The 15,000-nt window shown below is 42.0% G+C and overlaps 1 protein-coding gene across 1 annotated transcript in view; it reads right to left on the minus strand.

Annotated features, from left to right (window-relative positions):
* The window catches only part of tmprss4a (transmembrane serine protease 4a), a gene marked incomplete at both ends in the record, with an annotated part of 18,183 nt that extends 10,712 nt beyond the window's left edge, over window positions 1–7,471 (minus strand). The window contains 3 exons of the mRNA XM_080844557.1: window positions 4,260–4,310; window positions 4,784–4,878; window positions 7,468–7,471. Of these exons, the coding sequence (XP_080700683.1) occupies window positions 4,260–4,310; window positions 4,784–4,878; window positions 7,468–7,471 (150 nt within the window). The remainder of the gene's footprint in view (window positions 1–4,259; window positions 4,311–4,783; window positions 4,879–7,467) is intronic.
* Between the last annotated feature and the right edge of the window lie 7,529 nt (window positions 7,472–15,000).

A 15,000-nucleotide genomic window follows, 5' to 3' on the forward strand; every position in this document is an offset into this window, starting at 1 on the left:
CGTATGGTGTGACGAGGGAAACAGATCACCACTGTCAGAAAACACCCCAGTCTCCCTCTTGGTGACTGGTATGTAGTCCTAACCTACATTTGAGCTCACACAGACGTGTGGGTGTGTCTGAAGATTTATATGTGTGTATCTGTTTGTGTGTGTGTGTGTGTGTGTGTTTGTGTGTGTGTGTGTGTGTGTGTGTGTGTGTGTGTTTGTGTGTGTGTGTGTGTGTGTGTGTGTGTGTGTGTTTGTGTGTGTGTGTGTGTGAGTGTGCATGTCTATGTGTGTGTCTGTGTGTCTGTGTGTGTCTGTGTATGTATGTATGTGTCAATGTATGTATCTGTCAATATATCTGTGTGTCTGTGTGTGTGTGTGGTGTGTGTGTTTGTGTGTGGTGTGTGTGTTTGTGTGTGTCTGCGTATGTATGAGTGTGTGTGTGCATGTATTTATGCGTGCTTGTGTGTGGGTGTGTGTAAATGGCAAGAGATGGCTTGTTTTGGAAATCTTTGGTGACTCAGACTGTTTTGCAAATCGCTTTGAATGCTTTTCATGGTGTTTATCCATCCATTATTGGCAGACAAGGCCAATGAACATATGGTGCCCATGACAGTTCATTTCAAAACAATGTGTGTGGACAACATCTATGCCTTTCTCATGTAAATACAGTATAGATATCAGGTAGTGAAACTAATTGTGATTCAGCGAAACTAAAAACAACAGGATCGCAATCAGTGACTCAGCATCTCAACTGCCTGACTCGAGTCTCTGTTGTCCTCTTTTCCCTCCGACAGATGACTCTCGTAAACACAGTTCCACCCTCCCGGACGCTTTACAGGTGCCAGAGCCTTGTTTGCATAAGAAACAGGTTGCTGTGCATACTGAAGCCCGTAGGCTCACAGAACATTCAACAGCGACAATCACACGGCTAATGGACTGTGTTATCGGCAGAGACCTTTGTCTAAGCAATAAGTGTTCTCTCCCTTGTACGTGGCTTTAGACAAAAGCGTCTGGTAAAGGACTAAATGTAAATGTAAAGTGATCGGAGGAGGAGGAAGCCTTTCAATTCTTGTTCACTGGTAAAATGATTCTATACTGTAGTTGAAAGTTAGAACCCCGCTGTTAAGGCTTTTATCACACTTATGTAGTTTAAAGATCTATTACATTCAACGGGAAGCTCACAGAGAGAAATACTAGGGGGCCATTTGTCACACATGTGACTTCCTCATCATCTGTTCGTGGAGATAGGGATGCAAATGTCCGAAGCAAATCCCTAGTTAGACGTCACCTAGCAAGATGTCACCTTGTTAGGTGTCACCTAGTTAGACGTCACCTGGGATTCTGTCCTGCCAATGGCCAAGCCTGAGTAAACTTCTGTTGGCTAACCACCCATTAAGATTGTGTATTAGTATGTTGGGTATACTGTATCTGTTAGCTTGTGGTATTCATGTATCTGTTAATGTGTTAAAGTGTTTGTGTACGTGTACGCCTATGTGAACATGTATGTGTGTGTGTGTGTGTGTGTGTGTGTGCATGTTCGTGCATGTGTTTACGTGTGAATGTGATGGGTGTGGTGTGTGTGTTTACATCTGCTTGGGATTTCTCAGCTTGCGTAAAACAGAGAACTCTTCAGCTGGCCTTCCATGCCTGGCCTGGCAGTTACAGACCTACAGCTCAGGACTGGGGTGAGCCAGGTAGAAGAATGTGGCCCGACCAGTTTTTCTGTTGGGAGTGGGGGGGGGGGGGGGGGGGGGGCAAATGAGGGGGTGGGGGAGGGGGAAGGGGGTTTGTCTCATCTTCCCTGGAGCTGCCAGCTATCAGTCAATCAAGGGTGAAACTTACAGACCCCTCCCCAGCCAGCCCTCTTACGTGCCTGTAGCTTAACACAAAGACTCCCATAGACTCCCATATTCCCCCATATTCTCCCATATAATAATCATTCCTTACAATGCCTTACATGGCCACACAATAGTACCATACACTAAACTTCCCCACGCAGTCAGCTCAGCAACTTTTCTGAGGACTCCCCGAATAGTTTGTGGTGTTTCTGTAACTTGTGGGAGTATATGGGACTATCCCTTATATGCTGTTATGTGAGTGACTGAAAAGTAGTAGCTGAAAAAGAAGCAGAGGAACTGACAGCTCCAAGGTTTTGTTTTTATTCTGTCTGTGTTCCTACCTGATTTTTTTATTTTTTTTGAACAGTTGGATGACTGGCTATGCAGACTTATGGTTAAATAAAGTATGTGTGAAGTGATGTGAGCTTTTGGGAAGATTATGAATTCTCATTGAGCGCAGGGAAAGTTTGCATACGTGACGGAGAGAGATAAACAGGCCGTGAGGTATTTTGAATGCTCATTTGACTGTAGAAAAGTATCCAGAGGGGAAAATGTGAGTCACGTGCCGAAACCACGGCTCTCGCCTGACTGAGCATTTTCTGTGACTTTAAAGAGGAACTTCCAGAATGTTCCAGAATGTGCGCTATGTGACACATGACTTAACACACGAGATAGACTGTAAGATAACGCCTGCCATCTCAATCACTCAGAATGGGATAAAGACAGAGCAACATATTGGTCCGAATCAATAAGAATATCATTTGAATGTGTACTACATGTTATATTTTACCTCCTCTTTCTTTACAATTTAGTAGTATTTTGTAATGACATTCATGCTTTTATGAATGTTTCCCAAAATGACAAATAAAAGTGGGTTTATATAAATAAACTAGTTTTGCCTGAGGAACTATGAGCTCAGCTCATCTCAGACTGTGACACCACTTCCTCATCTTTGTTGATTCTGTGCATAAAGTATAATAGATATCAATATGCCCTGCTTAATCCGGCAAGCATCCATTGTCCTACGCTTTTTTTCTGTACAGCTGCCAGTGCACCTGTTATTGTTGTAAGAGGAAAGGGTCAATTTCACTGGGCCCGTAGACGAGAAGCTCCAGTTTATGAGAAAAGATAACTACAATACCGATCAAAACACAACGGAGTAAAATGACACCACTGAAACGTGAATGCACCCACCTTCACCCACAGGAGAAGTTCAAACGTGAGCTGTTGGAAAGCGGATAACTCATTACAAGAAAGCCCTGAAAACCAGGAACTGGCCCATAGAAACGGCGGTACTCACTGCCTGCCCCTAAATAACGTTCCTCTAATATCTTTTCTGAGATTATATATACATATATATATATATATATATATATATATATATACTGTATATTTACTGTATATATAGATATATAGAGCGAGAGAGAGACAGAGAGAGAGAGAGAGAGAGAGAGAGAGAGAGAGAGAGAGGGAGAGAGAGAGAGAGGGGATTCTGGTGATCTAGTTAGAGTATTCTGTCATTACTGCACTTGAGCCTGAAATGTTTTATAGACTCACCTATAATAAAAACACACTATTTCAATCTGTCTAAACAGAATGCCTTGCCTGACACTCCTGAAATGATTGAGCTATCTGTGATGTGGTGATTCAGAGAGTTTTGGAAAGGAAGTGTTTTTTTTACCTATTTAAAACAGCCAGGTGAGAACGTGTTGGCAGTAGACATGTGTGTCATTGTAACACAAGTGGGTCAGAGAAAGACTGGTTTAACAGGTGAGCATGACTGAGAGAAAGGCCTGAGGTTAGTGTGCTTTTGGTTGGCATGGTAACTGATCATTGTGCTGATGTTGATACTAATTGATTGAAATTTCAATGACACTGGCTGCTACCAAATGAACAAGTCACAACACACAGATTGTGTAGCTAGGGTGGAGTAGTGTTACATTAAGCATAACGATACTAATAATCATATTAATTATATAAAAAAGAGCACCGCCATCATTCTTTAATATTCTAAAACTCATCATTTCATTTAGAACTATAATGTCTGAAAGTATATTAACGAAAAGTTCAGTAGCTCAGAAATATATTTGATTTAACTGTATGTTTTATTTATGTTTTGTACATAAATACTCTTTAAATAAAAAATACAAACAGTTTTTGACTCAACTGCCTGATTTTTGAAGCCTTGTAAAGATAGTTTAAAGATCACAGTATGATACTATTAAGATATTAGTAAGTGTATTTTTTTAATTTTATGAGGAGTATATTGAATATCCCTGTGGACTACCCCATGATAACAAATTAGATATGGGAATAAAATGCTGCATGGATGCCGTGGGGGAAAGCACTGTAGTCGCATTAACATGGCGCATGGGAGGAACTGGAATCAGCTGTCTTCAGAAAAATACCTCAGCTACAAGACAAGGAGTGCACCTGTGACAAATAGTCCTTGCTGAGCTCAATTTTGGCCACACGGCCTATGGGCTGTAATCACAGCAGGGTATGTTATGGACTCGCTGAACACAGTAGGGTGTGGCCAATTTGTTTGTTTGTTGTATAAACAACTTAAACCTCATCAATTTCCATAACAACAAGCCACACTTGCACATAATGCACGTACAAACAAGTTGTCTATAAAAAAAATTGTGGCTTCCCGGGTCATAAACATATCAAAACACCAGCTCATCGATTAGCATGTATCTTGTGCTCTGAGAACCAACTGAAGTGAGAAAGATATAAACTCTAACTCTATTTCCAGAGAGATTAAGATATAAACTCTAACTCTATTGCCAGCGAGATTAAGATATAAACTCTAACTCTATTGCCAGCGAGATAAAGATATAAACTCTAACTCTATTGCCATGAGACTGCTTCTCTGCTAAAGCTGCATAGTTTTCGGTTGCAGCAGCCAGAGACTTTTTGGAGAGACGCACAGATTAAGTGCTCAGGTTACTGACCTTCATGATGATGTGGCACTTCTTCTGGTCAGCCCCGGTATGCCAGAGAGCAGTACCGGACCGGGAGCGGGGGCAAAAGCCTGATCCAAACCCAGCTGGCGGGTCACGCAGGACAACACACACTCGCTCCAACACCTCCACGAGACTCTCTCTCTACTAACCCGTTTCTCTGGAACTCCCAGATGCTCCAACAGCCGAAAACGTTTCACTCTCCCTCTCTCCCTCAGCGTTTTTTTTTTATCTTTCTATCTCTTTGTCCCCCCTCGCGTTCCTTCTGTGGCTGGACACCTGATCAGTCAAGCAGCCTGTGGAGTGGGTTATTCTCCTGTGGAGGATTCCGGAAGCCTCTGTGTCACTCTCCCAAGTGCAGGTCAGGTCTACACGGATTTGTGTTTTGAGTTGAGTCAGCCAACCCCTGAGGACCAACTGCTGTGTGTAAGATGACACCTACCTGCCTTCAAGCCCTCACCTGGAAAACTTCCCTCACTGTGCTGCTTCTAGCTCTCTCGCTCTCTCGCTCTCTCCCTCTCTCCCTCTCACCCTCTCTTGCTCTGTCATCTGTCTATTTATCTATCTATCTATGTCACTCTCTTGCTTCCCTTCCGGTCTCTTGCTCCCTCCTATTTTTCCATGTGAAGCTCTGTATTACACACACACACACTCACACACACACACACACACACACACACACACACACACACACACACACACACACACACACACACACACACACACACACACACACACACACAGACACAGACACAGACACACACACACACAGACACACACACACACACACACACACACACACACACACACACGCACACAAACGAGGAGGGTGCGGTCCAGTTTTGGTCCAACTTATTAAACCAAACAAAAACATAGAATGACGGACTGACAAGCCGATGATAGATCTGACTCAGGTTATGCATGACGGATGAGTTTAATATGGGCATGAGACTGAAGCCATGGTGCCTACGGCAGCTCTGTGTAGTTCCACACTCTGACCTGCATCTCCACCTGTATCTCAGTCCTCTGCATTTATTACTTATTGGAATATCTAATGCAACTCACCAGTGCTGAACTTTAGACCTGTGCACTTGGCAGTACTGTTGAAAGTTCAACTGACTTTTTATTTTATTTTTTTATTGTGCTATTTATTTTTTACTGTTTTAGAATTGCAATGTCCTGTTCCTACATGTTACTTCCTGTTTTAAGTCATACAAACAAGCCTTTATCTTTGAGCTGAACCCAAAATGTATCCGACCTGCCTAGAGATAGCGCCCTAGGTCCTGTGTTTCCCATGGGCTCAAACAGTAAGGCAATGAGTCCCCTGAGCTAACCCTATCTGGCAGTGCCTTATCAGAGGGTGAAGTGTAGATCAATGCCCGTGGACACAGGGAGCCTGCACAATAAGCTTCCTATGGTACTGCCAAATTTGAGCAGGTAGAGAAAGAAGGTAGACCTTGGATGCATTGTTGAGCAGTTATGAATGAAGACAGTGAGAGAAAGAGAGTGTGGGAGAGAGAGGGAGAGAGAGGGAGAGAGGGAGAGAGAGGGAGAGAGGGAGAGAGAGGGAGAGAGAGGCAAAAAAAGGGGAAAGAAAGAGAGAAAGATGTGTATGTCGATATGGAGGCAGGGGAAAAAGGAACCATTTGTAAGCGTGCCATTGTTGTATATGAGTGGCCTGATGTGAGGGGCGCACAGCGAGAAAGCGGTGACCCCGTGACCTAGCCGCTGGAGCACAACATGGGATTTGGAGGCGGAAAGTGAAACCTGCTTGAGGCTTTTACTGCAGCCCTAATTATCCCACGGACTCCGTCTCCAAGAAGGCCTCAGCTCTCCAGTCTATCTGATCTGGAGGCTGAGGAAGGACACTTAAGGTGGACAGGACATACCGCTGAAGGGACGCCAAATAGTTGATTGACTTAATGGCCTTGAGATGTCATCGGTATTTTTTTAAGTTCATGTGTATTGAGGTTACCTAAAAAGGAAAAACGATGTCTGTTTTCCATTGTGAAAAACAATGCCTGGACAAAAAAAAGCCTGGACTTTGACCTGAACTTCCAAAACTAAAGAAAGAAAGAAAGCAAGCAAGAGAGAAGGAAAGAAAGAAAGTCATCTTGTGTCAACTTGCCCTGGCTTTTGGTATTGGGGCTTTGTGTGATTTACATTTGTCCTATTCTTTTCCTATTCGTCACACTGGAAATATACAAAGAGAGACAGATTCACAAAGAGAATATTATATATATACTGTGTAAATATACATACTGTATATACGTAATCTGCTGACCAGAGTAGATCACCCTCTGTAGAAGCCTATGGCTGTGCAGCACACAACAGAATGGAGAGCCTCATCATGCTGCTCCAGCAAGTTTAACATTAACCACCCGGCAGAATAAACATGTTTGCTCAGGGATGTCCCAACGAGAGTCCACTGAATAACAGGTTTCGTATAAAGCAGGCTACATGAAGCAGTCTCAAGTATATTTTCCATAGCTGAAATATTAGTTACTTTGCCATGATGAACTAGAGCAGAATACTGTAGTTTAATCTTTAATATCCAGTGTAATTATCGACTAGCTACAGCAAAGTAAGCCCAATCAGTGCTTCAAGGTAGCGAAGCGCTTACTGTAAATAAATATCCAGAAGTCCAAAGATTAGTTCAAGGTAATAAAACGTACTCATGTGTCGTATAAAAAGGAGACAAAGTAGACAAACTAGACACACTGACTGACTGACCAACAGTAAGCATCAGTGGCAGATGTCACTTACTAAAACAATTGCAGTGTTTAAAAACAATAAATAAAATGTAATGAAAGACATAAGAAATACAAATAATAAATAAAATGTTATGATAAATCCGCCTCTTACCCTGGAGGACGAGGCTGTGAGTGTCCAGGGCCTAGCTTCAGAAACTCAGGATGAAGTCCTCAGGTGAGGGAGATATGCTCTGGTCCTTCAGAAACTCAGGATGTACTTCACAGATGAGGGAGATATGCTCTGGTCCTTTAGAAACTTAGGATGAAGTCCTCAGGTGAGGGAGATATGCTCTGGTCCTTTAGAAACTTAGGATGAAGTCCACAGGTGAGGGAGATATGTTCTCGTCCTTTAGAAACTCAGGATGTACTTCACAGATGAGGGAGATTTGCTCTTGTCCTTCAGAAACTCAGGATGAAGTGCATAGATGAGGGAGGTATGCTCTGGTCCTTCAGAAACTCAGGATGTACTTCACAGATGAGGGAGATATGCTCTTATCCTCTACGCTTCTTCCCACACAACTCTTTTCCTACTTATTGTCTTTTCTTTCCCTCTTTTTCCTTCCTGTTTAATCACTCCCTCCATCCCACTGACCCTCCCACTGTTGGCTTAAAGTGTTGCTCAAGCACCGGAATGCACATGTCATCCAGCTCAAACATTACTCTCTCTCTCTCCCTCTCCCTTTCCCTCTCTCTCTCTCTCTATCTCTCTCTCTCCCCCTCTCCCTCCCTCCCTCTCTCTCCCTCCTGCCCTCTCTCTCTCTCTCCCTCTCTCTCTCTCTCTCCCTCCCTTTCCCTATCTCTCTCTCTCTCTCGCATTGTCTCCTCCCCCTCTCTCTACACCCCCTTCCCACACACTTGGTGGGATTTTCATGGTAAACGGTAATTGGCAATACACACTTCTTGATATCATTTGAGACTGAGATTCCTGAATGCAACATGACTCACACCTTTCCTTCTGAAGCTGGCAGGGGAGGAAACATTTGCCAGGAAATTCCTTAGATGCATCCTTTGAGGCTGGGGTTTCCACATAAAATTCTAAAATGTTTCTGAGGTGTCTGAAGAAATGCAGACTCTCTTTCATACACACGTCACACACTTCGTCACAGACACCTATTTTCAATTTTCAATTTCAAGTTTATATTTTTGCCATTTGTTCTCACAGGTACAGCAAATCACTGACCCTAGATCAATCTGGTTTTATCAGATTTGCCATAGCATATATAACTACATTGCCTTGCCTTCTTTGGTTAGTCCATTATAATTGCAACATTTAGTTAGTATACAGATAAAAGATTTCCCTTGGAAAAGATTCCCAAATGGCAAGATTAGTATTAGCAACAAAGTATTCCTTAGACTCAATAGGGATCACTGTGTGAGGTATCCCATTCTGTCATGCTATTTGTCCATTGACAGAGAGAGGTGTGTGTGTGTGTGTGTGTGTGTGTGTGTGGGGGGGGTCTAGAGTGCTCCACAGTTTTCAACACTCGGATAATTCTATAGTAAGTCTTCGAAGCATCCATATTACGTAATATAACAGCAATGAAACACTCTGATGCCATCTGTATGACTTTTCTTAAATGTATTACTTGGCTGTGCGTCGGGGAGTTGTTCGCCCCGTCCCGGATTTACTTGTAGCTAATGACCTCCGGACAATACATTATCCCTTACATATTTAAAATACATATTTGACTCCGCTCAAGGAAGCCTGCCATTAAATACACATATTTAATGGAAGGCTTCCTTGAGCGGAGTCAAACAATGTCTGTCTGCATGGATTTCTTTTTAATGTTTCTCCCATCCACACGTATCATATATCATCCCTTTCTCTCCTCTCAAATGATCTTACCGTCAGTCACCTAACACCATAGCCATGCCAGTCTCTCACACGGGTGAATGAAGGGAGAGAGAGGGAGTTTCTCATGTCCTCCTCCTTACCGTAAAGCCAATGTAGTTACCTTCTCTCTGTATCTGAGTTACTGTCATTCAGTGTCCAGGAAAGACGGGCAGACACCTCTGGCACCTTGTTTAGTTTCCATGGCGTCCCCCAGGGGGGCTGGTTGGCTGGCAGATAGTCTTTGGCTCCCATAGACTTACATGTGTTGTTGGAAATTCTCTTTATTTGGAAAAACCCCTTGAGATGTACCATCTCGATTTCGAGGGGGTCCACAACACCATCAGACAGTAAACATACATTACATGAACATGAAACAACAATAAGACAGGACAAACAAAAAAGATATATAATTATTACACATATGAAATTCACAACTTTCTCAATGTTATTAAGTAACTGCCATGTTTCAAGGTTTTAATGACGGTATTTTTTTTTCACTGTAGCTGTATCACATACTACATAATATATTCCCATCAGATTGCTAGATTTAGGTGAATTTCAGATATCAGACCATAACTAGAAAATGCATTTCCTGAAGGAAATACCAGTGCATGAAATGCAAAAGTTAAGAAAGGAAGAAGAAAAGAAAGAAGAGTGAAAGAAGGAAAGAAGAGTGGAAGATGGAAAGAAGAGTTGAAGAAGGAAAGAAGAAAAGAAAGAAGAGAGAAGAAAGGAAAGAAGAGTGAAGAAAGGAAAGAAGGAAAGAATAGTTGAAGAAGGAAAGAAGAAAAGAAAGAAGTGTGAAAGAAGGAAAGAAGAAAGGAAAGAAGAGTGAAAGAAGGAAAGAAGAAAGGAGAGTGAAGAAAGGAAAGAAAAGTGAAAGAAGGAAAGAAGAGTGGAAATAGAAAGGAAAGAAGAATGGAGGAAGGAAAGAAGAGTGAACAAGAGTGGCTCTGGATAAAGAGAAAAAGAGAGTGAAAATATTGAAAAAAGGAGATAAAAATGGAGTGAAGAAGAGAGATTGAGTGTGAGAGAAAGGGATAGAGAGAAAGATGGAGAGATGGAGAGAAAAAAAGTAGAGAATGGAAGGTGTCTTAATGTTCCTAGTTACAGTTAAATTGAGAGGGACAGAGAGGAGGTTCCTTTGATTTGGCGCAGCTGTCAGTGAAGCACAGGTGCAAGCCAGTTTAAAGACCCTATTATGATGTCATAATGTCCCAATGTAAGTCAATGGGAAAATTTCGATTCGTTTTTATTTAATATCTTAAAAAGTATAAAGTTTAGAAAAGTGAAAAATACATATCATAAGTGTCCTTTACAAGACCTACGCGACAAAGTTTGAATGAAGTTTCTACGTTAAGCGGTTCGGGCTGAATTAATCGCAGAAAAAGGTAACAAGAAGAAGAAGAAGAAGAAGCCTAGGAATAACAATACAGGGCATTTCATGCACTGTAATAACCATACAAACAAGGCAACCTCTCAACTAAGCCCCTATTCTAAGATTGCATAGCACCAGGCCAGAGCCATCAGGCTTTGCTCCTGACCTTTTGTCTGTGTGGAGAGTCATCAGACGTGGTTACTGGCTTTTGTGTGTCTTGGAGCTTGAGCTATTAGACCCTGATTGTTGGCCTTTGTCAACAGCCATGACAAGATGGTTGAAGCCAAACAAGGGGGGTACAGGGACGTACCTTTATAGGGGGGTCCAAGGGCTTACCTTTATAGGGGGATCCAGGGGCTTACACTTAATGATGGATCCAGGGGCTTACCTTTAACCCTTGTATGGTATTCGGGTCTGTGGGACCCGTTTTCACTTTTGATGAAAACAAAAATAATACTTCTAATCATTTTTTCAAACTGAAACTCATTGGCTTTGGCTCATTTTATGCGAAGAACGGATATCAGTCTACATTTTCATTGAGCGGACACCCTAACCCCCCCCTACACATTTGTGTTACATAGAGGGTATTCGGGTCCACTGGACCCGGGGCAAATAAAAGTGTGGAAATTGTAGGTCCTGTGTACCTAAAGTCAGTTTTCCTCCTGTCTGGGTCTGCTGTAAGTGTGTGTGTGTGTGTGTGTGTGTGTGTGTGTGTGTGTGTGTGTGTATGTGTTTGCCCCGCGTGTGTATGTGAGTGTGCCTGCAAGTGTGTGTGTGTGTGTGTGTGTGTGTGTTTGTTTGTTTGTGTGTGTGCACGCACACTTGTGTGTGTTTGTGTCTATGTGGACCTTGTTTGCATGTAGGCTAAGTGTGTGATTGAGTGAGTATGTGAGTAAGTTAGAGTAAGAGTTTTGGGTTTCAGCCGCTGATGCCATTTAGGGGTCCCTGCCCCTTTAGACATTATATACCATCTAAACTTGCAAAATATGGTATAAAGATCTGGGCTGCCTCTGTGATGTGACTTCCTCATATGCTTGAACTTACAAATCTACATAGGGTAACCTGATGAGGACACCCTGAGAAAAATCAAGGAATGAGAGGTGTCCTGGAAGTGGCTCAGGGACTCAGTGGACACATCATCACATGCAAAAAAAATGTACATCCTACAAGCTGGGACATGAGCTGACCATGGTGGGAACAATAAGGAAAAACAGATCTGAGCTCCCACCCCAACTGCTGCCTACAAAGAACAGGCCTGGCAACTCTTCTAAATGTATTTACACGGCTGACGCGTCCCTGGTATCCTATGTGCCAAAGAAACGCAAGAATGTTGTACTCATGAGTACACTGCACACGGATGGGAGCATCTCTGGCCTGGAGCATCAAAAACCAGAGATCATCATGGATTATAATGCCACAAAAGGTGGGGTGGACAACATGGACAAGCTGGTGTCTGCCTACAGCTCCAAAAGGAGGACCCTACACTGGCCACTGCCGATTTTATTTTACATATTGGACATCTTGGCGTACAACGCCTTTGTCACCTGGATGGCACTGAACCTGGATTGGAAGAGAGGGAAGCTCCAGAGGATAAGCCATTTTCTCAAGGAACTGGGAAAGACACTGGGAAAACCTTTAAACCCTCAGAAGACAACATGTTCCAAGAATCTCAGCCTCTGAAGCCACCATCAGGAGGATTCAGGAGGACGATGCTGGTGCCCCAACCACCCATATTGAGCTATGTAAACTGACCTGTTTTCAAATTAAATTCACATAAATCAAATAGTTATGAAAACCCTTGCTTAATTTGTAAATGTGTTGAATTTTGTCCACTGATATCTTGATTATAATTGATTTTCTTGATTTTTGTAAAAAAAAACTAAAAAAACAGGTAGCACTTAAATTCATAAATGTGATACAACAAAGCTAAAGGGCCAATATTAACCATATTTGCTGTTCATATTGCTTGTAATTGAGATGAAGTAAACATCTGTTGAGTATTGTACCCAAAAAATGGTTTGATTGTACTGAATTAAACACCCCAAAATCGAGCGGGTCCACCAGACCCGCAATACCTTCTGTGTAACAAAAAAACGAATACCATACAAGGGTTAAAGATGGATCCAGGGGCTCACCTTTAAAGGGGCCAGTCACTTGCCTGAGTCACATGAACATGACACCTGACAACTAAAGGAAAGACAAATCCATCCTCTGTGGCTGTTGCAGGGCTGTAAAAAGACTGGCCAATCATATGAGGAATCAATAATAAACCAATCATATGATGAATCAATAATAAACCAATCATATGATGAATCAATAATAAACCAATCATATGATCAATCAAGAATAAACCAATCATATGATGAATCAATCTTAAACCAATAATATTATCCATCCCAGATGAAATGATTTAATGGCCTGCCTGCCTACCTGTCTGTCTACGTGCGTGTGACTGAAGGCTTCCACAAAGCTAGGCAGAAATAGGCCTACTGCTATGAAAGGTAGCATGCTAGTCACACAGGAATGGCATAGAAAGTACAGCCAAGTTCCACCTATACCTACAACAACATGTACTGCTAAAAAAGCAAGAAAAAACATCATGCATATTTTAGAAATATAACGTGTCTACAGTCTACTTGGAGACGACATACAATATTTATGTATTTTATTGAACAGAATCAAATGTGGGGTCTCTCAAGCAGTTATTTAATTACCAGTGGCGATATTTTGACTATTTATCAAAACCCCATTTATGATCCCATAGGGATTTTATTTTCAATCCAGAATTAGCAAAAATTCAAGTCCAGCATATGCAAAACGATGCCCATTTCTCCCGCACGTGCTCCCTTTCTGTCTCGCGCTCACAGAAAAATGAAAAGTAGTGTGAAGTAGATGTTGCTTGAGAAGACAGAGGACCCCAAACATACTGTACTTGCGTTTTTCATCAATACCATCATATTATTTCTGGGGGATTTAATGCATGATCCGAATGACAGATCTGAATAGATCTGGAGTTATTTTGAATTATGTATTGTATTTTTGTAAAATAAAAAAGAATAAAGAAAAAACACTTTGTTGCGATTCAGGACTATCCATAATGATATCCCATGATACAGGATTTATCCTAAAAAGTCAGCTGACACCACAGTTCAGCCCTCTGGAGTTGTCGTGGGCCCAAGGCCCGTTTCACATTGTTCCGCCTTCTGATGATGTCATGGGCCCAAGGCCCATATCACACAGACGAGCCTTCTGGAGATGTCATGGGCCCAAGGCCCGTTTCACAGTTGAGCCTTCTGGAGATGTCATGGGCCCAAGGCTCGTTTCACACAGCCTGTGTTGTGAGAGCATTCTGGCTGTGTTACCTGTTGATCTTTATGTTGGCGCCTATGTTAACAGGTTAGAGCATGCACACTGTCTTGTCTGCGTGAGACAAATGTTCTCCGGCCGCGAGTCATCTGGAGCTTCTCACGTGTGAGGTAAGCGATTCTCAGGAAAAATAGACAGTAAAAAGATGCTTTGATAGTCATTCTGACATCATACCAGCAACATTACATAACTGACACTTTTCACTGCAGTTTACATGTATGGGTTATATATAACAGAAATATAAATATTATATGTTTTATCCATTTTGGTCCTTGCATGTAACGAAAGGGGAAAGAGGACGCAACATGTGTACTAAATAGTAACTTTAGTAATCCAGTGTAGGCTATAACTACATTATGTCGATAAGTGTATGATAGAAGTGTCTTAAACAGAACATTAGGTGAAGAGCAGTAGGTTTCCATTGCTCTCTTTCTCTCTCTCTCTCTCTCTCTCTCTCTCTCTCTCTCTCTCTCACCCTCACGTGAGGGATTTCAAGGTCAACTTTCTGGTTTTGATGATAACACAATAAAAAAAAAAACTCACACAAAAATATAGTAATAAAACAATAAAAAACATTGTCAAAAATGGTCACTTGTTACCACCAGCTAGCACTCGTGCTTGAAAACATTGAATTGGTTTATACCACCACCACCATCGTGAGATGACACAGATCAAAATGATTGACTCCTTTGTCCTCTCCTTTATTTAGAGCTTAGATCACACACACACACATGCACGCGAAACACACATACACAAACACAAACACATAAACACACAAACACACACACACGCACACACACCAATACACACACACACACGAACACGCAAAAACACACACACACACATATACACAAACACACACACACATATACACACA

The sequence above is a fragment of the Sprattus sprattus genome (genome assembly GCF_963457725.1).
Source record: "Sprattus sprattus genome assembly, chromosome: 9".
In the NCBI taxonomy this organism is placed as follows: Eukaryota; Metazoa; Chordata; class Actinopteri; order Clupeiformes; family Clupeidae; genus Sprattus; species Sprattus sprattus.